The 24,435-nt window shown below is 32.5% G+C and overlaps 1 protein-coding gene across 4 annotated transcripts in view; it reads left to right on the plus strand.

The window, feature by feature from the left end:
• CPNE8 (copine 8) overlaps positions 1-24,435 on the plus strand; it is a 180,472-nt gene that overhangs the window by 96,503 nt on the left and 59,534 nt on the right. For 2 of the 4 annotated variants that reach the window (XM_074325838.1, XM_074325839.1), the window contains 4 exons: positions 2,069-2,173; positions 3,475-3,516; positions 20,741-20,809; positions 21,824-21,899. In XM_074325838.1, coding sequence (XP_074181939.1) covers positions 2,069-2,173; positions 3,475-3,516; positions 20,741-20,809; positions 21,824-21,899 — 292 coding nt within the window. The remainder of the gene's footprint in view (positions 1-2,068; positions 2,174-3,474; positions 3,517-20,740; positions 20,810-21,823; positions 21,900-24,435) is intronic. The other 2 variants (XM_019736511.2, XM_074325840.1) reach the window with 1 other exon arrangement.

Here is a 24,435-nt window from a genome sequence, read left to right on the forward strand (position 1 = left end):
GGTTTTATATTATAGTAAAATAAGACCACGTTTTATATTAATTTTTGCTCCAAAAGACACATTAGAGCTGATTGTCCGGCTAGGTCTCATTTTTGGGGAAACATGGTATCTATGAGTATGTGTCATCTAGCTATCATTATCTTTACCATGCAAAAAGACTTGGTAAATAGTAGAATATGATACAAGAAAGGAGGAGAAAGCACCTTTGTAGAGCTTTTCGAATGTATTGTATTATGAAGGAAGGCAGATTTCTTCCAAAATTCTATACATAATTTTGTCCCTGTGAGTTTTTCTTAACCATTTTTGTGTACTTTTGCCTTTTCCCTTTTCCGTTTTTTCCCTGCCTACTTATCCCTTATCTCCTTGGCTTTTCTTCCCTCTGCTTTAGATGTCTCGAGTCTTCTCTATATTTTTTGAGTCTTCTCTCTCTTTTAATAGCTTCACCCCCTGGCCCCTAAATTGCTTAAGTAAGTAAACTCTGAGAACAACTGACCACAGAGCTCTTTCAATTTAGTAACATAAGTTTCTTTACATAGGTGAGGATACTACCAGGAAGGGGGTGGCATGATGCCCTAATTCTTGTAATGAATACTTGATCTCTCTATATTATATTTTTATTTATTTGCTAAATTAATAGAAACAAACCCTTCTTTCTTGAGAGGAGGCAAGTAGACTCAAAGGCTTTTCAAAATGAGAATATTTTCTTGTGGGGGGTTAGGTACAATATATTCACTATGGTGATTCTGTAGTATTCTCATGTTCATCACTGTTAGATCCCTGAATTTGGAATACTTCATGACTAAGGGCTTGATGAGGGGCTGTGTTTATGTATTGTTCTAACCAAGATCATTTTAAACATTTTATAACTCATGAACTGCTGCATAAATTCACATTAGGCAAGAACATTTCCAGGACCTGACTGATGTCTGAAGATGGAATGGTTTGGTGGAAACACCACTGGAATTTGAATCAGAAAACTGAGTTTAAGTCTCCATGGATTGTACTCCTTATTGTGTATTCTTGAATTGCTATCTTCCTTCCTTCTACGAAGTCTTTAGATATATAGCACCAACAATTTAGATGAAGAACCACATACTGAGTGGTCTCACTATAAATTCATGACGTGCATTTTAAATGGGCCCTTGGAACTCCCCAGGCATCCTCCCAAAACGTTAGCACTTCTGCCCTCTTCCTTCTTTGCAGATGACCATGTTTCTTGTATGGTACATAGGGCAATGGAAGCAACTGGAGAACTTTCTGATGACCTCATCTCATGATCTCATCGTAGCATCTGCCCTATGCTATAATACTGTGCTTTCCTGAGTGTTCCTACACAACGACTATGTTCCCAAGGCCAATTCCTCCCTGGAGGCCCTGAATCCCATCCACTTTCATTTCCTTGAGGACATTGCTCCAGCCTTTCTCTCATGCATCACAAATTGTTTCCTATCTACCAGGTCTTTTCCTTTGGTATACAACCTTGCTGTTATTTCTTTTTTCTTGAAAAAAGAATTAAAAAGTAACAACAACAAAAAACCCCAAACCCTTCACTTGACTAATTTTTCCCCTTGAGCTAACCCCAATTACTCTTTTTCTCTTTAAAGCTAAAATCCTCAAAAATGTTGTTGACACACTCTGCCTCGATTTTTCTTTCTTTCTTAAACCCACTCCAACCAAGTTTTTGTCCCCATCACTCCAACAAAACTGTTCTTCTCAGGGTTATTGATGACCTTCCTATTTTGAGTGACCCTGGATATTTTTTTGCTGCATTAATATGTCATTGCTATTTTTAGAGAATGGTTACAGAGCAGCTTTAGAATTTATTGAATGTGCAGAAGATCATTTTTTAGCAAATTTAATTCAAAATATTTTTGCTTTATATTATAGTGAGCTAATCGCACAAGTTTCGGAACCATAAATCCTTTCCTATTAAATGATAGAGCAGCACCATTGGGACTGGCAACATTTATTCTGCACAGAAAGAAAGAGAAGAATGATGACTAAAATAATATATCATAATTGAATCATGAAAATAACTGGAAACATTTTTTTTTTTTTTTTTTTACAGTTTTACAATTTGTCATAAAACAGAAGTTGTCAAAAACACTCTAAATCCTGTATGGCAAGCATTCAAGATCTCAGTCAGAGCATTATGTAATGGCGATCATGACAGGTAAAATAAATGACAATTTTCCTGAGAACTTTGATTATTCACTATAGCTTTTGTATGCAATAATCCTAAATCGATTTTTAAAAAATCTAAAGTGGCTTCTTTACCAATGTAAATGCGTATTTACAAAAGAATGAATGATTTATTTAGAATTGTTTAAATAACTGTCTTTTAATCCACAAAGAGGGATAAATTGGTGAATTCGAATTGGTTAAACTAACTGTTTTTCCAAGAACAAAAATGTGGAAAGTGCTAAAAATATATTGAATATTAGTTTAAGTTTTAACATATTATTCAAAAGTCATCCAAGAATTTTCATTGTCTCAAGTCTTTCATTTGATATTATCTTTCTAGGCTGCAATAAGTAAATATGTGAGATTTAAGACTAGTTATGTTGTTAACCCTGACAAACTCTTGAAAATTCTGACATCACTGTTCTTATCGTTGCTGAACTTTAAAAGTTCTGTAGATGTAGAACAGCGAGATTCTGGTGTTTTACAAGTACTGCAAGAGGTGGCCCTGAAGATCTTCCCATAATAAACCTGAATATTTCTTAATATCATTTTTTTTCTTTTTCTTATGTAAGTTGATTGTAAGGTTATAATATAAAAACCCGCACTCACCCCCCAAAAAAGCAAATGAATAGAAAGTAAAAACTCAATCTCTTTATTTTTATCTTGTTACTAGTATCTTAGAAAAATGGGAATTTATTAACTAATATCATAGAAGAACTATTGATTACCAATATGTCATTATATTTATTTTAAAATTTATGATATGCACTTTAATTGGATTATAACTTACTTTAATTGGTTCTTTCTCTAAGAAAGTGGTTCTCATAATGTTGTTTAGCTCACCTGGTTAACCGTGTAGAAATTCAAGTTCTCAGTCCCCAACCCAGGCCTGCTGAACCAGGAACTCTGGGCATGAGGTCCAGCAATCTGTGTTTTGACAAGCCGTCCATGTAGTTCTGATCCATGCTGGGATGAGAAATCTGCTCTAACACAATGGTTTGCCAGAGAAGTAGCTGCATGCCTCCTGTTTGAGAAGCTCTGTCAAATTACACATGCTTCTTTATATACTTTCCCCATGCCCTCCCTTTAAAAATTCAATATAGATTTTAAGATATAAATTGAATTATAGCCATACAATTAGCACAATCAACTTCAAAATACTTTTTAAAACTTTCCAGCATACACTATTTTATTTTTAAAAATTGCAACTTACTTTTAAATTCTCAGTGAAATGTTCTTTTGGTCTTACTAAGTAACTTTACTCTATGTGTATGTTTTTCCCATGGACAGAACAATCAAAATAGAGGTATATGACTGGGATCGGGATGGGAGGTAAGACGTCTTTTCTTTATTCTTGCTCTTGAAACTTAATATGCTTTAAGAAACAAGTCTACTGAAATGACCATATATTTTAATTTTAATTTTCAGATTGCATATTTTGTCATATTTTCCCAAATATTACTGAAGGTTTACATGAGATTTTAAAAATGAGTGTATTTTCTTCAACTTGGAGATTAAAATAGAGGTCGTCTTCATTTCCAGTAACATAGTAAAGATTTTCAATTTGAATCTGGTGATTTCTCATGTGTCCAACTTACAGATGTCTAGTTTTATAGCTGTAGGTATAATTTGATTCTCAAGTTTCTGTGTCTCACACTTTCTCCGAAGATTCCTTTAACTTAATATATCCCATATAATTGCTAGGGGCACATCTGAGTCTCCCCCTCTCTCCCTTCAAGACGACGTACACCTCACAAAACAACAACAAAATAAACTCTAGAATTATGTCTGGTGATTGCCAACACAAATAGTTGTTTAGAGATCTACAATCATGGTCTCCCTCTGCATTTCACAGCAGATGTTAAAGGCTAACGCTGTAGCATAGGGAATATAGTCAATAATATTGTAGTAACCATACACGAGTTTGGTGCCACGTGGATACTAAACTAATCCAGGGATCACTTCATAAATTATATAAATATCTAACTACTATGCTGTACACCTGAAACTAATATAAAATGATATTGCATGTCAACTATAATTGGCAAATAAAATTATTTACTTTTTGAGACATGAATTTTGAAGCAATTGAAATATTTAAGTAGGAGATTTTTGTAAGCTCATGTCATTGGATCATCAAGTATTTGGGGGAAGGATTGGCAGTGGTGGATATGATGTTGATTAATTTTAAAATTTCACTTCAACATACCATCATTAACAGCACATTCACAAGAAGCCTGAGGAGTTCAAGAATGACTTATTATAAAAGGGATGAAACTGGGATGAAAAAATTGTTAGGGTGAACTTTAAACATTCCTTGGAAATGAATTATGATCAGTAGAATAATTAGAGGAAAGCATTATAATTTTATAAGTAGTCTAATAACTTTTTCATGTTGGGGCAAAATGCTCTTTCTTTAATCCAAATTCTAGCTCTGTATTTTATATGAAAAAATTTAGTGAGTAATTCGGTATAATCCATGTTTACTAAAGCAGCCTTTTTCAATGTTAGCAAAATTATCAGTTTGTGGATAACATAAAAAGGAAAATTAAAATCATGGTTAAATAATTCTTGAAAACCTTTTCAACTAAGTAATATATATGAAATTTGAAAAGCATACCAGTCTTCAGTAAAAATGATGTATAAAAGCTATAAAATCCAGATATTAGTTTTATAATGCAATTTTAGTGTGGATTGTTATACAAGTTGATATTCCACTCCTGGTTATGTGTGGTATAATAACATAGGGTTATTATACTTTTTACATGCACTTTTGTTTACATGGCATAATTTCCCAATGTAAATGTTCTTTCCTTAAATCAGAATGAATATATGACACTCATTATATGTCATGATACAGTGTAGTTAGTTATTAGTGAGACTGTTTCCTATCTTTATGTTTCTTTTCCTATCATTTTTAATATTTGTGGTAAATCCTGTACATGTATCATTCTCATTAGAAAAGATTATTAGCTCAGTGGATTTTTTTTTTGACAGTCTAGACCAGCATTTCCAATAGAAATATAAGGTGAGTCATGTATGTAATTTTAAATTTGCTAGTGGCAACATTAAAAAGTGAAAATAAACCCATGAAATTAATGTAATATTTTATTTAATTCTATATTTCCAAAATGTTATCATTTTAATGTGGGATCAATATAAAAATTATTAATAAGAAATTTTACATTTTTTAGTACTAAATCTTTGAAATCTGGTGTGTATTTATTTTTCTTTAATTTTCATTCGGGAGTATTGGGGAACAGTGTGTTTTTCTAGAATCCATCAGCTCCAAGTCAAGTCGTTATTTTCAGTCTAGTTGTGGAGGGTGCAGTTCAACTCCAAGTCAAGTCATTTTCAATCTAGTTATGGAGGGTGCAGCTCACTGGCGCATGTGGGAATTGAACCGACAACTTTGGTGTTATGAGCACTGCACTCTAACCAATTGAGCCAATCGGCCACGCCTCTGGTGTGTATTTTATGCTTACCGCACATCTCAATTCAGACTAGCTACATTTCAAGTGCCCTCCGGCAACATACAGTTGCTGGCTACCATATTGGACATTTCCATGTAGACTTTAATGAAGTCTATAATATGCATCATAAGTAACTTCATAGCAGATGGAATGCTTTGCCTGCATGGAACAGAAATTTAGAATTGTTCCCTTATAAACTTTGGAAAAACTGTTCAGACTTCTGTATTATTTTGTGTATAAATTTAACCATAGGAAGCAATGAAATAATGTCGTCTTTCAATCGCGAGAAAATATTTCAGTCAAAAATTCCAGCAGAAAATGCTTGACAGTGTTACTTGTTTAAAATTACATTTTGTTTTACCAGCTGGAGTACTTCAGATAATTGAGGTGATGATATTCACAGATTAGGAGCCTCAGGTAGTGGTGTGTCTTGAGTCAAAATTCTGATGGTGTGTTAGACTCAGTCATCAACTTGAAATTTTTTCTGTAGTGAACGTCTCGTACATCTATGAGGCACACAGAAGTGTGGTAATGTCTTGATCAAGTAACTAGTTGGCATGAAATTAGGTACCTTGAGATCATCTAGAATGGAAGAAATATAGTCATTTGTCCTTTTTTATTTAAAAACATTGATAATGGTCTGGGAGTTCAGAGGCATTGCTTGACCTTGGTATGAAAATCAGTATAAGTGTACTTAATTTTCTAGACATTAAACCACTGTACTTAAATCATTTCCATAAATTACACCATTTCTTCAAGGGATGTGAAAAAAGAATATTTAAACCTCATTTTAACAACTGAAAAGCTGAAGTGCTGAGAAGCTGACTAGTCTGGGTTGCAAAGCAATCAGTGGTGGTAACCTTGAAAAGCTTCAAATGCTTGAACTTGTGTCAGCTGACTTTGTGCTTAATTTAAAATTCAGGGAGCATTAATGGAAGAGCTCTGCATTAAAACCATGTGGCTCTAATGTGAGACTGATTGTAAATGGGCCACCAATTAGATCACTGTCTCCCGGAAAATGATGATTTGATGAAAAGGCTCATCAAGTGAACTCCCAGTCATAAAAATCCCAGCTCGTGAAGTCCACTGGAGAGTAAAAGTTTCGTCATTACTACTCTGCAGTTTATCAAATGTAGTCATTTTAAATGGGGATACTTATTATAAGTAAGTGTAAACTTCATTTATCTGTGAAATGCTGTATGGGTACTATCATTTTCTAGTATGTTACCATTGAAGATATTATTTGATAAATGAATTTGATGTTTTATTTCTGTGTCTATGCATCATCATGGTATGATATAAGTGATTCTTGGTCTAGGGCTTCACTCAGGAACATACCTGTCAGTTGTCTAAGACATTGTAACTCATTTAGGAGGAGCATGTATAAATCTTTTATACTTTTCTCATTTATTTTAAATATCCTCACGTATTCTAATTAATCTTTCCCTAACAATCAACCTCTATTTGCTTGCAGTTTATCTTGGATGTCCTAAGAGTATGTTCAATAGACAAGATTTAGCCTCTTTCCCTATTCCACTACCTGTCACTTCTTTGAGACAGAAAAATGATGATAAATGGAATTTTCACAAACTACATATTATTTACTGATACACTGTTTTTTCTTCCACCTATTAAAATTTTAGGTAATGTAGCTTGTTGGGGTTTTTTTTTTTTTGTCCCCTTTTTCTCTACAATCTATCATTCTTGTCCTCATGGAAGGATGATTAATTTATGTATATAACTGATACCTTATATGGTAATCAATTTTTTACTTCTGTGTGTTTTTATTTATTTATGATCCAATAGAAATTCTATTAATTTATTTTGGAAGAAATTGTTATTGAGCATTTATTATGTACTAAACAGTTTGCCAGGCGATGTGACTTAATGAAAAAACTCCATTCTTTATATGACAATATTTTCATTTTCCTTAGTATTTTTTTTTAATTAAAGTTTATTGGGGTGACAATTGTTAGTAAAGTTATATAAGTTTTAGGTGTACAGTTTTTAATACATCATTTATATATCATATTGTGTGTTCTCCTTTCATCACCATATATTTGATCCCTTTTACCCTCATCTACCTCCCCCAATACTATTCTGCCATAAGAAAAGATGATTTTTTTTTTGGCTCCTTCCACTCATCTGGAGTGGTTTTGGATTTTTCTCAGACCTATATTTCAAGGAAAAAAGCTTTTTTCTCATTTTCAGTAAGATTTTAAAGAAAATTATATCAACATTTCACATTGGCCCTTTACTAAAAGATATTTACATGATAGATTTTTGGGAAGTGATATTGTATCCAGCTTCAACTGTGTGGTTTCAGTTTGCCCTGTGCTCTTCTGTCCCCATGCCCTTGCTTTGATACCCTCAATACTTTGAAAGCCCTTCTGTTTTCATTTTTGCCTGCTGGTTTTCTGTTCAGGCCCAATTTAAATGCCATCAATTGTCTGAAAACTTTCCTTATACATCTAAATTTATTTAATCCTTTTCTCCTGTATGTTGGTGTGTGTGTGTGTTTACCATTTTGGAATGTTTATTAGTGTATCTAACACATTATGATTTATGTTGAAATTATTTGTTTCTGCTTTATCTTTCAATTTAAACTGTAAACTCCCTAAGGTTAAGAACTGTGTTTTATTATTCCTCCTGGAGTAGATTGTAGTGCCTTTAATATAGTAGCTTCTTGCTGTTTTATTTCAATGTTATAGAAAAGATTATTTGAAATAATTCTGTCATCTTTCTAATGAACTCTCAATTCTCTATCAATGCTTTTATATCTCCTCATTCTCACCCTTTACTTGAGATTATGAAATAATCTTGAAAAATATTAGAGCTTTTATTTCTCTAGTGAAATTTCAGGCAGTGAGTAATTAATTCAGCTGTCATTTTCTTAGTCTCTCTCTCTTTTTTTTTTTACCATTTGCAGACATCTTAGATTTTATATTCATATATCTGTGATCTTCTTGTCATACAGATTAATTTTTCTGCTTTATCCCATGTTCAGATAGTGATGACTTTCACCAACTCAATAGCAGAATCATTAAACTCAAATCAACAAATACATTTATAGTATAAATTTTTATATTTGATTACCTTTTTTAATTTCATTTGCCTCCTTTATAATGGGATCAGTCAAATTTGGAATATAAATTAATTTCTAATTTTAGTATAAGGTAACATTTGAGTCTTTAGGGATAGAAAGGACCTTTAGAGTTAACATTTTATTTTATAAAGAGGGGGCTGAGTCTATTTAATTATTGCTAATTTTGAATTAATCATCAACTTCATTAGCTCTGCCTTTCCTGTTGTGGGTTTTATTCCATTGTAAGTATCAGGAGTGATATTCGAAATGTTTATCACCATCAAAATAGATGAGAGCCAGACAATAAAAATACCGTCCTGGAAGCTTTTTTCTTTGCCAGGGTTAACCTTATAATTGCTGGATTGTGGGGTGACCTAGAGAGTTATTAATAGATTTTGACCCTGAATCATGAACCAGGGATATTTTAGCATGATCAGAGCTACAGGAAGATATCTGTAGAATGAACTGGAATCAGGGAGAGGCAGAAATGCAAAGTCTAGTTAGGAGGTGATGGAGGTTATTGAGACAGTAATTAAAACTTGCATTAGGTTGGGGGCAAAGGCAATAAAAATAAAACATTGCCATGAAAAGCAACTTAGGTACATTTTGAATATGCATAGAGCTTTGCAGTTTACAAAGTGCTTTCTCACAAATTTTCTCATTTGATCTTTTCAAGAGTCCTGTTAGGCATTCATGACTTAATAGCTTCCTGATTTTGTTAATGAATGAATTGAGGTAAGTTTCTTGCCCAAGATTGCCTACATGGTTTGTGAGCTTTTCAGTTCTTCACACCAAGTGAGGCTGGATACTAGGGCCAGTGTTAAAGAAATGGAATCTATGAGTTTGTAGCAGTTGAATGGTTTTAGTTGAAGATTGAAGTAAAACACAATTCTCAGTTTTGGAGTATAGCTGACAAAAAACATGTGCATCATTGATCCAAATAGAGGATTAGGAAGTTAATGGGGCATTGGGGAGTCAGTTTGTGAGGACCGAGGTGGACATGATGGACTTGGTTTTGGACTTAGTGAATTTAAAATTCTAATATTAACTTCTGGTTAGTTTTGATGAGGAGACTCTTAAATGTAAACCTAGTGGATGGTCTCAACCAGACAATAGTAGAACTTGTGATCACCTCATCCAGAGGAATGAAAACATTTCAGATCACATCAACCAACTTTTTTATGCCTTCTTGTACAACAAGACTTAACTCTTTCTAATAGATACAGGTGTTTTTAAGACCTGGCTAGGTTTTACCCTGCTTCTCTTTATTTCTTCCATGATTGCATTGCTAAAGACTCTGTCATTCACTGTGCTTGTTTTTCTCTTTCCCACTCCAATTCCTTTATATATATATGTATATATGTATATATAATATATGACAGTGGAGGTGTGTATCAGGCTATTAGAAAGAAGAGACCAGGGAATCAGAGAGTTGCTGGAGTATAAATTAAAGGTATAAATTGGAGAGACGTATTTGAAACAGAAGTATATTGATGGCTTAATGAGAATTTGGGGAGAAACTTGTGCAGAGATGGCCATAAAAGTCTTCCAGTTTAGAGAAACTTCTGGTTGTGAGTGATGAACACTTTGTGATAGTAATGGTGTGTGTCCTTTGTACAATAGGGTGATTTCTGGTAGCTAATTGTCCCCCACTATTTCCTCTGTTTCTCTAGACACCAGAACAATTTGAGATTTTGTGTTACAAACCTGTGTAGCTATAGAGCATTTGTCTATCATATGTTAGTGTTTGAAATACACGTACAACTAAGCCTAGGAACATCTAAGCCTGGGAAATAAAAAACAGCTTATTAAATGTAGTAAGTGAGAAGCTCACTGCAAACATGATTTTGCCAAATACCTTTGCTTTATAATAATTTTAATATTACATTGAAATTGGCTAGTCAGAAAGAGAGAGATGGAGATGGAGAGAATGAGAATATAAATGAGAAAGAGAGATTAGTGTGGTGTGGTATTTTTGTTATATAAACTGCTCTTATGGAATAGTTTGATAATCCAATTTCATAATTATTCGTTATAAAAGTTTTAAATTTAATTTGATAATCCAAACAATTTTACACATTCTCTCTTAAGTCTCAAAAAAAAAAAAAAATCCAAATAAGGAATATTATTATTGTTCTTTTTCCTTTTTAGATATGAAAAGTATGGCTCAGAATGTGGAAATTTGTCCATTTTACATGGCTGTTAACTAGTCATTGGCTTTCAAACCAAACGACTGTGTTTATTCCTCTGCCGTAACTGTCTTTCTAAGTGCTGCTTTAATCTCCCATCACCCTTTGTTTCTTAGGTAGGAAAAATGGAGCATGATATTCAGAAGTCCAGAATCTTCCCTTTGAAACATAAGTTCCTATCTTTAGCATTTGATGTTAACTATAGTAGACATAACCGGAGAGAATTAAAATAAGACAAAAATGTATTTTAGCCATTTATTCATGTTACAGTCAAATTATGCATAGAAAGGAAAATTTTGTAGTTGCTGATCTGGAGGAAAACTAAGACACATAGAATATTGTCACTACCAATGAAAATTTAGCTTTAGTAAATATTCAAATACATTAGAGAGCTGGTGCTATTTATTTTTTGAACTTTTTGACCTGATGACTGACACATTCCTCCCTGGTATGGGTAAGGGCTGAGCTCTCTAAATGCTATTTTATGTCCTAAAGCTTGATTTGCTGCTTTCCTCCATCAAGCATTCCTACTCTGTTTTTGATATTTAAGTTTTGGTGTTCAACCGTAATATTCTTAGTTCTAGCTTGCATAGTTCTGGTTCTTGCAATTTCTAAATTGTGTCTATATATGCAAGTTGAAGAGGGAAAACAAAGCCTTCAAAATAGTTTTATTTGAAATATACAGGTAATTGTGTATTTGAATTATCTAAGTAATATACTTAATTATCCACTTCATTAGAAATGGAAGGCACAACTTTCTTGTGTGTGTACAATATTTCATAATATCTTAAATTATTTCTGCATTATAGTTTAAACCAGTTTATATAGTCCACTTTAAGATTTATGGTACTAAAATTTAGCAACATTTTAATTTTAAGCTAACACCACATAAAATTTACATCATTGGCATTGCACCGAATTAGACACCATCAAAGAATAACTGAGAATAAGCCATTCTTTTGCATTTTTCTTATTTATTCTCTGTGTGTATTTCAGCAGATTAAATGTAATCATTTGGCATTGAGGTCCTTATAGGAAGTCCTTGGTAACGTTTTTTGGACTAGTAAATATGGTCTTTAAAAAGAACTAGATTTTTTTCGGTTTCACAATTTCTCCTATGATTAAATATAACATTTCTAAGGATGTCAAAATAATCTGGAGTTTTGGATTTTCAGGCTAATTATACATATAGTTATAATACAAGTGACATGTGTTAATTACAATAATATATATTATGCTAAGTAGTGTTGCAGAATTATTGGCAACTTTTTCCTGAAACCAAATCTTCTAAATATTCAGATTGATACATTCTGGAAATAAAATATTATAAACATATCAAAGTCCATGAATATTCATAGATTGTGCTACTTAACTTGCTTGGTTTACTAGCATTATTTTATGATTATAACTCTAGGATAGCGATATAAACTTAACAAATATTTTGGCTTCCATATGTAATTTTGTGCAAAAGTAGAACTAAATAAACATATAAGTGAGACAAATTTCTGATATGCTATTTTCCCTACGATTTATGTTTAAAGTGAATTCACAATTGGAATGTTTATTTAGATCTATAGAAAAATATCCTATATTTAAATCTTCACACATTCTCAATGCCTATTTGAAATCATTACTATATAAACAGTTCCTTAGTGTTAGTTTTCCAAAAAGCATAGAATAAGATATTTAATATGTAGAGTTTACCATACGTACTTTAGATCACAGGTTAATATATTAGCATATATTAGAGCATAGTCTAAATGAACAGACAATGGAGCATATATATTATAAATTTACATTTTAACCTCTCATATTAATTTTAACATATATTGATATTAGGACAGCATTTATGGCCATTTTCTAAGAATCTTAATCAAATTTCTGGTGCGTTGTTCAAAACAACTCAAGTTAATCAGCTCAGCTTTTCTTTTTGAAGTGAATAGGAAAATATATTTTACGGTTTTGAAGGGTGAAAAAAATTTATTAGAAAGCCTAATGACTGACCAAAGTCATTGGAACCCAAAGGTGGAACCAATAGGCAGAAACAATTTTTTGGGGGGTTGTATGGGTATTTCTTTAATTTCCATTAGAAAGTTTTCAGTTTTTATAATGTGTTTAAGGACAAGTTTTCCACAATGTTTATTATTTAAAAAAATAAAAGTTTCTATGAATAGGTATTGTGTCATCTTAGCAGACTGGACATTAACTTACTCAGTATATTTAATTCTTTGATTAATGTTTTAGATTTGTATCTATTGGGAACTTAGTACTTCTGAAATTTTGCTTCATAGTTTCTTGGAGCTTTATAGTTAAAGAACATATTAATTTGTTCAAGCTGTAATAACAACAACAAAAACTTTATAAGGTGCACTTTTTTTATATTTAATACTTTGAAGATATTTACAATATTAAAACCATTATCATAAAAGTAACACTCATCAAAACACATAAAGAATTATTAAAGCCTCTCAGAATACCTAAAAAGTTTGTTTCTCCATAAGCAGTGTAAGAAAATAATTTTTTCAAGAAGTGAAAAGAGTAATGATAACAGGAATTCAAAGCAAATCTTACAAATCTTGAATAGTGGTAAGTAGGTCTTTTATATTCATATAAAAATAAACACGCAACCCAGTGGCTGAAATTCTTTCAAATCTGAAAGTTCGGAGCTGCCAAATGAGAGCTACATCAACAATTATAACAAACCCTGTCAGCTCTAAATGAAATTTCACCAAAGTGGATGACCATTATTGAAATTTATAACATATACCTTTTTTTCACTAACAACGCCTTGTCTACAGCACAAAATACAATTAAATTTTGTGGATTACTTGGTTTTGTTTGAGATCAATATTTTAGATGACAGCTGGAATGACTGCTTTTCAGACTTGAATTATCTGAATATTTATACATATTAATTAAAAACTACAATAGCCGTAATTCACATAACTTTGTACTGGGTAGATAATCATTTTATTTTATCTTTTTGATTTGTAAGTCTATTAAATATAAACCTTGACAATGATCAAAGAAATCCCTCCAAAATGCGTTTCCTCCCCCCAATAGGTTTGAAAGAATTTCAATAGCAAATTTACTTTAATCTCCTCCTCTTTGTGACTTACCCTTTGCGGTTGATCCCTGTTGCCCTTTTTGGAGTCCCTCAGTCTGTCAGGAAGATAATGGACAGTATGGAGACCGGTGGCCAGAGAGAGCATGGAAACTGGTAGCCAGCTCCCCAAGCAAGGATGGCAAGGGAGCTAGAACACTTATGATGTCTGTTGGCAACTCTGGCATGACTATGGGAAGTGTCCTGACACACACAGTGAGAGGATATGCCAGAGGCAAAGAAGGGATTGTTTGCCATTGAAAAGACCCTAAACTTGTGTAGCAGTGGACTGTAGTGTACAACTTGCCAACCAACTTTTGCTACTTCAGGCTGGGAGTTGTGTGTTGTATAAGTGTGTGTGTGTGTGTGTGTGTGTGTGTGTGTGAGAGAGAGAGAGAGAGAGAGAGAGAGAGAGAGAGAAAGTTACTCTTGTCAGATCTTTTTGCCTTGCACTTTTTTACCAAAATATGAACCTTGGTTTGAGAAGGGCAAGTATCCCGGTGTTCCAGGCTTAATCATTGTGAAAAGGCAAGACAAATTAAGATGATATTATTATCTCTCAATGACATACAGTGGTAATGAAGGCTGATGGAGAATAAACAAAGCTGGCAATATAATGTCAAATCTAGATATGTGAGTAGATACATTTATCTATGAACTCAGGCAACTTTAAGTGAAAAAAGTAAAATATAAATATACTAATATAATAACCTATACTTAGCACTAGCTGGGATACATACCAGTGAGTATGTAAATGAACAGTGAATAAAAGCATGTAATGCATAATTAATACCAATTTTTTTAAAAATATGAAGTGAATTCATCTTTATATGACTGAAGTTTTTTTAAAATTCATGAATAAGGTATCGTATTAAAGGTTATTAATATGTGGGAAAGGAAGTAATTACTTTTAATTGCATTTATTTGGCCGTAGACCAATGACACAGAAAGAACAAAAAGGGACAAGAATAGAGATTTAGTATCTCTTTTTTTTTTTAACTTTGATCCTTTGGCCAGCACTGAATTTATCATTATTTCATGCTACTGTTGTGTGATTCTTTTTTGTTGTTTTGCTTATTATAATAATACTAATTAATTCTCATTAGTTTGAAAAAAATAACACTCATTGGCTGAAGTATAAAAGTTTAGAAATAGGATACTGATTCACATAGATCTTTCTTTGTAGAGATTATTGTTCAAGCTAAACACTAGAATTCGATTAGTTTGGAATTACAAAGAAAAAAGTGACATGGATGAAATAAATATTTAAAAATCCATGAAGCTGGAGATTTTAACTGCAGACACAATCCCAGTTAACTTTCCAACATATAATCCTAGAAAAATAGCCAAAGATCTTATCTAGCTAAAGAAACTCCACCCTACCTGTCAATGGATTAAATTGCATTTGTGAAACTATTGCAAGGTAAAAGGTATTTAATATTAAGAATTTTTTACCTTAAATATGATGTTTTTTATTTGATCAGGTAAAATTTAATTTGAATGAGGAGTTGACAATATTTCGGTGCAATAAGCTTATTAAAGGCAATACAAAAGAATTAAAGGTAATTCATTGTATTTAAAAAGTTAAACTTTATGTATAGTTAAAATTTACATCGTGTCTAATAGATAGATACACATATAACTGAAATAATCTAGCATTATGAAAACACTTAAAAAGTATATTTATACCCTGTGTTTTTATTTTAATTTGGAGTACCTATGTAGGCATACAATTTTGGCTTAAATGTGATAAATCATCTTATAGTACATTTTTTTATTATGGTATATGTCATTTACTATATCAGTGTAAACCAAATTAAAATATTGTCTTTATCTTAGAATATGTGATTTGTCTTTGTGTAGATACAATAAATCAGTGAAAATAAAGTTAAACAAAATTTAAATAATAGCTGAAATACATACTAAAATAGATGTTTATGTAGATGTAATATTCTAAGTTATTATAAAAATTTTTATATATCTATTTATACCCAGAAGGACAATAAGACTTACTATATTTATATACCTATATCATATATCTATATCTATAACTATGGTATGTTTATCTTTTAAAAATTCTATATTAGAAATGGATCAAAGGGCAGGTGTGAATAAGACTGATAAAATTAGCCTATTTTTCCTCTAAATTGTTAATATTTGAGAATGATTATATCTATTTCCCTCTTGAAGGACCAGAAGTATTATTGCAATCTACAGAGGGAGCAAAGAAAATGTAAACCTCTTGAAATTACTTAAAATTTCAACAAAGCTGGAGATAAATGATCACTTCTATATTGCATATGTTCATAAAGATCATATATATAATAATTTCTACCAGTAAAAACATAAACCAGACTTTATGAAGAAAAAAATTACTTTTTTCAGAATGTGTTTATAATCTATGTTTACTGGGGCAATTAAGAATCATAGTAGTTCTACAGATATAGATCTAGACCAGCTCATAATCGAGGAATGTTTAAAGGCCATATTTCTGGACTTTTTAAGGGAGACGAAATTCTCCATCATGATTTGTGGAAGTCACAAGGAAAAAAATGGATTTTGTTAAAATTTTAAAATGGGACATCTTTCTTTAAGAATCAGTGAATGCTGGTGTTACCTTGTTATAGAAAATTCTTAGATGCTGAAAAGTGTTAAAGGCTTTGACTGGAAGAAAAGCAAAGAAAATTAAGCCAGGGACAGCTAATATATTGTTAACTGTTATCTGGACTTCTGAAGACTTTTCTGTGACAATCAGGGGAAATCACAAGTCCCGTGGTACATTTTACTTGTAATCATGGAATTAGTGGATTGGTTTCTAGTCACCTCCAAAAAAACCACTGCTGCTGTCCTGCAAATATAGGTTTCAACGGTAGAAATGTCTGCAACCTATGCATTGAATTAAGGTCACCGTAACTACACTTCAATGAAAAGCATCTGTCATTTTGTGACTGTTCAATCTCTTGCTAGTTTCTAAATTCTTGCTATGTCTGCTAGGACTGGAATAGATTAGACAATATAGAGGAACATGGGAAATCACACTGTTGAAGACAAATGGAGGAAACCATATCTGAGGCTGTTGTCCCCAAAGGAAAGATCATGCCAGTTTTTGTGCTGAAATCTTTTCTACATTCCAATCGAAGAATTGTCTTTAATATACAATTTGTTTACAAGTCCTCATTTGAGATACCCTTCAATGGACACCTGAAACAGGTCACACTGTGGTTTACTCCAAAGCAGAGGCATGCCTAATGAATTAAACTTTATTGTACCAGAGCAGTACAAGCCACATGTGTATGTGTAACTCCAAAATATCTCAAGACATCATGGATCAATTCATAAGACCATTATATCTTTACAAGTTATGTTGTTTAGAGCTTCTTTAAAACTACATAATAGTTTTTGGAGTCATATTCTTAATAATTAGAAAAATGCATTTTAATAGTGTCTTTTTAAAGGAGTTAAATGTCTTTCACAGAAAATATCAAATGAAATCTGGATTTATTTTTGAAACAGTGAGGAGGCACTGCCTCCAACTTTTAGGTAAAGTTATAAGACCCGGAAGTTGACAGGTTTACTCAAGGTCATGTCATGACAGAGAAAGGGGTGAGATGGATTCAGTACGTACTTGCCACTTCTGTGAAAAACTAGTTTAATGACAGTCAAGAAAATAAGTATCATCCATTGTACACAAGTCGTGGCCTGCAAGAACATCCCCTGAAACGCCGACCAAAGGCGTTTTGTGTGATTATGTGGGTGTATTTCTGTGGGAAAATAACCCTTGTCTTCATTACTCACAGAGTTGATATAAGGGGGTAGAGAGAGTAGCAGTGGTTAATATGATTGGCACTTGTGCCATTCTTTTCGACTGAATGTAATTGATGCGAAGCAAATTTGTTAATGTTACTGGTGGCAAGGAAAGGTCACTGCATGCCTGTGATATTAACTTGAGTATAGTCGCAACATTCAACAGTGCCCATTGTGTACCAGGCATTGAGGTAGGTGCTGAAAATACTGAGATGAATTATCACCTTTCTTAACTTCAGGTATGATCAATTCTGAGAGGTGAGATATATAAACGACAGGTATAATACAATACAAGAAGCGTAATAATAGACAGATCTTGGGGTTCTTTGAGAGCAAAGGGAAAGGCGTGAAGCAGGAAAATCTTCTTGGAGGACTTAATAGCTAAGCTGTAGAATAAAAGATAGGTTATGTAGGAGAAGGTGCCAAAAGTAGGGGAGGATGGACACATTTGTTAAATAGGGATTGCCGTACAGGTTTCAGATAGAAATATGAATACATGTAATACCCATTTTTTTCGACTGTTAATAGAACATAGAAATGATTGTAATACTATAAAGATTTTATTTAACAATTAAATCATTTTACTCAAGGCTTTTTGGAGCCAAAGTACTAGCTATAGTACCAATTTGCTTTAATGTCTTTTTAATTTTATTTCTTCAGATTTTCAGTTATACACACATACACACGCTATATAAAAGAGTCTGGGAAACAAATTGGAGATGTAAACAGACACAAATCAGATAAATAGACCTGGAGTAAATTTTAGTTTGTAAATGCAGTCAGAGAGCTTGAGACTTACAACATGGAATAATTATTTAGTTACAATTAAGTTAACAAGAAATAGCAAACCAGTATTATTGAATCACAAGGGAATTGTGATTTATTGAAAGTCTTCATCATACTTCTCTGTATAGTAAAATTGTTTCAATATATATTATTGAAAATTATGAACAGATATAAATATTAAAGCAAATTAAATTTTCTTCCTTTTAATCTTAGTAAAATTAGGAATAATTGATGATAAGGAAAAAGATAATTATAAGACTAAATCAGTGAAAACCATGTTTAATACTTTCTTTAAAGTATTTATAATTTAATACATACTTTTTGAAGTAGAAAAGGTTACAAAGGAAACTATAAAAATTTCCAATATTCTAAGAGATCTATAACAAAATTGAGCTAAGAATGTATCCACTTATCCAACCAAAGTGTTCTGATTTATTTATTCTGGAGACAAAGCACCTCATAGCTAGGGTTGGCTGTTTTATTGTTTTTTCCACTTATGTTTATGGCTTTTTAACAAATTCTCACCTCTTGATCATCCATTTCTCTGGATAGATACAATGATTTTTTTTTTAATCTCACAGAAATATTGTCTTAGAGGCTGAAATGCAATATATACTCTTCTACAACACAAGAATAGCATTTTATTTGTATGATATGAAAATTCAGCGTTTCATTCAAAATAACCACCTTGAACAAGATTCAGAATGGGGAGCAAGTTGTTTATTTATTTATTTATTTGTTTGTTTGTTTATTTATTTATTGATGATCTGTCTTATTCTTAAAAGGCTCCAAGGCAACTTATAGAAAGCATATAATAAGACATGATTAATTCAACTGCATGAGGAAATTGAAGCAAAGGGGAAATAATGGTGAGCTATCCGAAAAGTTGGCCGAGAACAGTACATCATGAAGACATATGCTGCTATAAAATGGACCACAAATTTGGCCTTCAGCCCTCTAACAACTACTCAGAGGGGGAAGTGTCCATTTCATGATAAACACAGTCCTTTCAGAACAGGAAACACAAATAAGAACAGATTCCTAGCACTGAGACCAAAGAAAATTGTATTCCATTGTCCATCACTCAATTCTGTACAGTAACAAGTTTAACAAGAACAAAACAACCAAATATCAAAGAACTGCTTCTTAGAAAGTTCCACAATGACTTCAACATGGGGCAAGTCAATGGGCAGTTTGGTAAACCTGACCATTTAGTGTTGGGTCCAGATTTGCCACTCATCCAGATTTGTCTTCAGATAGATGTAGTACTTGGTACTTGATGAAGTAATTGCATTTACTTGAAAACAGTGAATATTGCTTGTGTCTAGTTTTTGAATAGTGTTGAGTGGCAGGAATTTAGTGTTAACAGTAACAGCTGAACGTTGAATTTAAACAATTAACTAAATGGAAGTAGGATTTACACAATCAGGAAACTGCCAGTAGGGCTTACATGATCCAGGCGTTTTTTTTAAGGACTCTGTATTAGATTCCCACCATTAGTGTGGTGAGCTATGGTTGTATAAGTCTTGTCCATACTTATCAATATCAAAGCGTTATGTTTGAAGTTTTACAATAGAACCTTTATCTCAATGATTATTACTTGAGATCAGAAACACGCATAGCAATGGAGGAGGATAGATTCTAAATAGAATCTCCATAACTTAAGAGGTTTTAAGATCTTCAGGAAAAATATTACAAGTATTAGCTTTCACTTCAGAAGGTCAAATAGAATTATTTACAAGAAATGTGTAGCACTAAAGTACTGTTTTATAATTTTCCTCGTGTAACTTGAAGGAGTGAGTGCTAGGGGTTTGGGTTCATAAATACAAATATATTTATCACAGTCTTCAATCACCTGTTCCCTTCACCATTTTCATGTGTTTAGATCTATTCCTAAAAATTAAATCTAGATGAGGTTGAGGTGATATTGGTGTAAAGAGGAATGTCCTGTATAGAATAGTGTGATGCATGTACAAGATCATTGCAATAAGGAGAACTGGGAGGCTGGATATCTAAATGAGCTATATTTTAAATAATAAAAAAACAACTTCTTATTTCAAAAACTCTTAATAAAATTAAATGACGGCTAGTTTTTTCTTCCAAATCCCATCTTTAGAAATCAATATTTTGGTTGGCTAGACACAACTCCTTTGTGGCTTGTCATTGATCACCAGATCTATGGAAGGTTTGTGGATTTTAGTGATTCACAACTAAGCATTAAACCTGCATGGGGGTTTGCATATATGTGTATTTTATGGTCATGAATGCTTTCTGTTTGCAAAGCAAATGGGACAACCTTAAATACTATGATAAAAATAGCAGCAACATCCCTTATGTTTGTTATACTACTTTATCTCCTATAATCTTTTCTTCCTCTAACTCATTACATTTCACCATTGCACTGGACACCAGCATTTTACTCTTCTTTCTCCGCAGTGTGTGTTGAACCTCGTGTTAACCATTACGTTAGTAGTAGTGCAATACAAGTCCCCTGTACACTGTCAACGCCTAACATGTTTTACAGTTGCATACGTCAGCCTCAGTAATCACACTGATAAGCATTTTATAGTGAGAATTAACACGTGCTTACTCAATCCTTATCCCTCCCTACCTAAACTGAGAAGACATCTTTAGAAGGCCTGCTTTCAGAGAAGGCAGTGAGGATTGTTTAAAAAGGTGAAGAAATTCAGAATAACCATGTTGGTATTAGCAATGTACTTTTAAATGATCATTATTGAAAATAAGGCTTGGTGACTTATTTAATATGGGATACCCTTTAAAAAGAATGTCCAATTACATCCCGATCATAGGAAAATTTGGTGACTTTATATATTTGTGACTATTGGTATGATTAATAATAAATTTTTGAGTGTCTTAAAGTTTCATCCTAATAGTCATTTGGATACTGTTGAAGATAAACTGGGACATATGAGTTATTAAAACTAATATATTTGTTTGAAATATTAATATTGGTGGGATAAATTATATATTATTTGAATACTAGCAAAATGTAATTTTTGAATATACATAACTTTGGATTAAAGAACAATGAAATTATGTATCAGTCTCTTTAAAAATATGTTATTTCATAACATAACAAGCATTTTTCATGTTTAAACTATACATTTCTAACAAACTTTAAAAAATAATTGACAAATGTGTAAAAACTAATACTATATATTTTTCCCCTTAATTTTAGTCATGATTTCATTGGAGAATTTACGACAAGTTATAGGGAACTTTCTAGAGGGCAATCACAATTCAACGTATATGAGGTAAGAGGAATGTTATTTGATTATTTCCCTCTGGTATAAGTATATTTATGTTTTAAAAGTATAGATTTTGCAAAGGATAATTGTCAAAAGTTAGCTAAGTACCAATATATGTAAGAGTCTTTAAATTTATTGAGTAGACTTGTTTCTGAGATTAAATGGTATTATTTCTCTTCAAGTCACCTGGTCTTTTAAATCTATTTTGAGAGATTTAAAATTCTTGCCTATGTAACTTTTTCTTATTTTTAAAAAATTCAACATGGATGCAAGCTTATTTTTCCCGAAGTTTCAGCCTTTATGTTTTGCCTTTCTACAAACCTCCTCCTCAACCTGTTTTTAACAAAAATAGAACAATATAGATTTCAGTTGTGTCAACATGGTGTTATCAAATGAGCTGTGTCCTGCTTAGTGTGTTTGAGCTCCTTCACTGTTGTTTAGACGAACACTGAAGGAAGTGACAAGGCATGATTCAATGATTAAAGAAATCCAAGTTACTAAAGGAAATCACTAGTTATTTTTGTCTTAAACCTACCTTGCCAGTTAACTACCAGATACGTGTTGAGCATATGGTATGTTTTAGCACTTTTAATCCTTGAGCTATGTTATCTGTTGTACATTCTTTATATTTTAAAAATTTAATATACAGGGAAAGCAAAGGAGAATACAAGTATATCCGTATTTAGTCAATAATGGTAACTCTTCCTGCCAGATTGGCACTAAATTGACCTCTTAAATGAAGAGTAGAGGAACCACCTTTCTCTACCACTTCTTACTGGGCTAAAGCAGTTGTATTCCATGCATTCATTAATTAACTTATAAATAACTATTTATTACATGGTGTCTATATACCCCAGGCTCTTGGGATATAGAGATAAATAAAAATTTCAGTGTCTAAGGGGAGAGACAAACACATGAAATATGTTTAGTGTATCTTGATAAGTGCCGTGTGTGTGTGTATATATATTATATATATATACATATAAACATATAAACATATATATATATATATATATATATATATATATATATATATATATAATATATACTAGTATTATATTTAGCGGACTATGAGATATTGGTCGGGGGAGGATAAACTCAACCCAAGAAAGCTTCCCATGCAAGGACAAAGATGGACTAATGGATCAATTTTTCTATGTGGATCTTCTAAGGAAGGAATATTAAGGCTCCAAAGAGGCAATGAATGTAGTATAACAGGCTGTACTTATATAGATGCCTGTTTTCCCTGTCTACCCTCAAAGCTGAGGAGGAATACCACATGCATACTGGTTCTTGTACTTAGGGCTCATCTACTGCCAGTCACCACATAACCCTCCATATGCAACCACGTTGAGTTTCCCTAACTTTTCCAATGCCTTCTGCACTTTGGAACTCTCTTATCCAACAAAGCTAGTTTAATGACATTGGTGCCACATTTGCTGAGATGGCAAAGAAGCTTCATAACAATTATTACCTGTGTGGATATTTGTGCCATAATTTCAAATATAAATGTTTTCTTGTTACACATATTTTCAATAGAAGAGATCAATCTGAAGAAAATCTGGGAGGCTGTTATGTATTATGTACAGGCAGTTCTAGGATTTTAGTGGACAGTTCTTGGTCCAATACATTGGAAACGTCCTTTGTTACACACATGCAAGGGATTGAATTTTGTTGAGACAACCATGGAAATTTTCAGCCATTAGTTCTTCCCCTGTTCTCTCTCCCTTCTTGTGGTACTCCCATTATGAATATGTTGTTATGCTTGATTGTGCTCCACAGGTCTTTCAGGCTCTGTTCATATTTTTTATTTTATTTTTGCTCCTTAAGCTATAAAACCTCAATTGGCTATTCTTTAAGATCACTAATTATTGCTTCTGACAGCTCAAATGTTCTATTAAACCCCTCGAGTAAATTTTTCATTTCAATTATTGTGCTTTTCAAGTTGATAATTTCTATTTGATTCTTTTTTATAATTTTGATGTACTTATTTTTTTTCTATTTCGTGAGACATTATTTCATACTTTAATTCTTTATACGTAGATTTCTTTAGTTATTTAAACATGCTTAACATAGCTGATTTAAAGACTTTTTCAAATAAATCCCATGTCTGTGAGTTCCCAGGGACAATTTCTATTGACTGCATTTTTCCTATGTATGAACCATACTTTATTGTTTCTATGCATGTCTTGTACCTTTTGTTATTGATGAATCTGGAAATTTTTAAAAATATGATTTAGTAACACTGGAGATCTGATCCCCCGCTTTCTCCAGGGTTTATTGTTGTTGCTATTTATTTAGTAACTTTCCTGGACTAATACTCTAAAGTCTTTTTTAATTGTTGTTGTGGTGGTGGGGCCCTTGAAGTCTTTGCCTGGTTAGGAAGTGGTCTGCACGTGATCTGACAGAGATTTGTGTATGTGTATCTTGATGCACTCCTTATGTGCTCCAACAGTGTACAATCCTGCCTTGGCTTTCACTTACTCGAGGTCAGTAAGAGATTAAGGATTAGGACATCCTCAGGTTTTCCCTGGCCAAGTGC

Source organism: Rhinolophus sinicus, linkage group LG02 (assembly GCF_036562045.2).
Source record: "Rhinolophus sinicus isolate RSC01 linkage group LG02, ASM3656204v1, whole genome shotgun sequence".
Taxonomy (NCBI): Eukaryota; Metazoa; Chordata; class Mammalia; order Chiroptera; family Rhinolophidae; genus Rhinolophus; species Rhinolophus sinicus.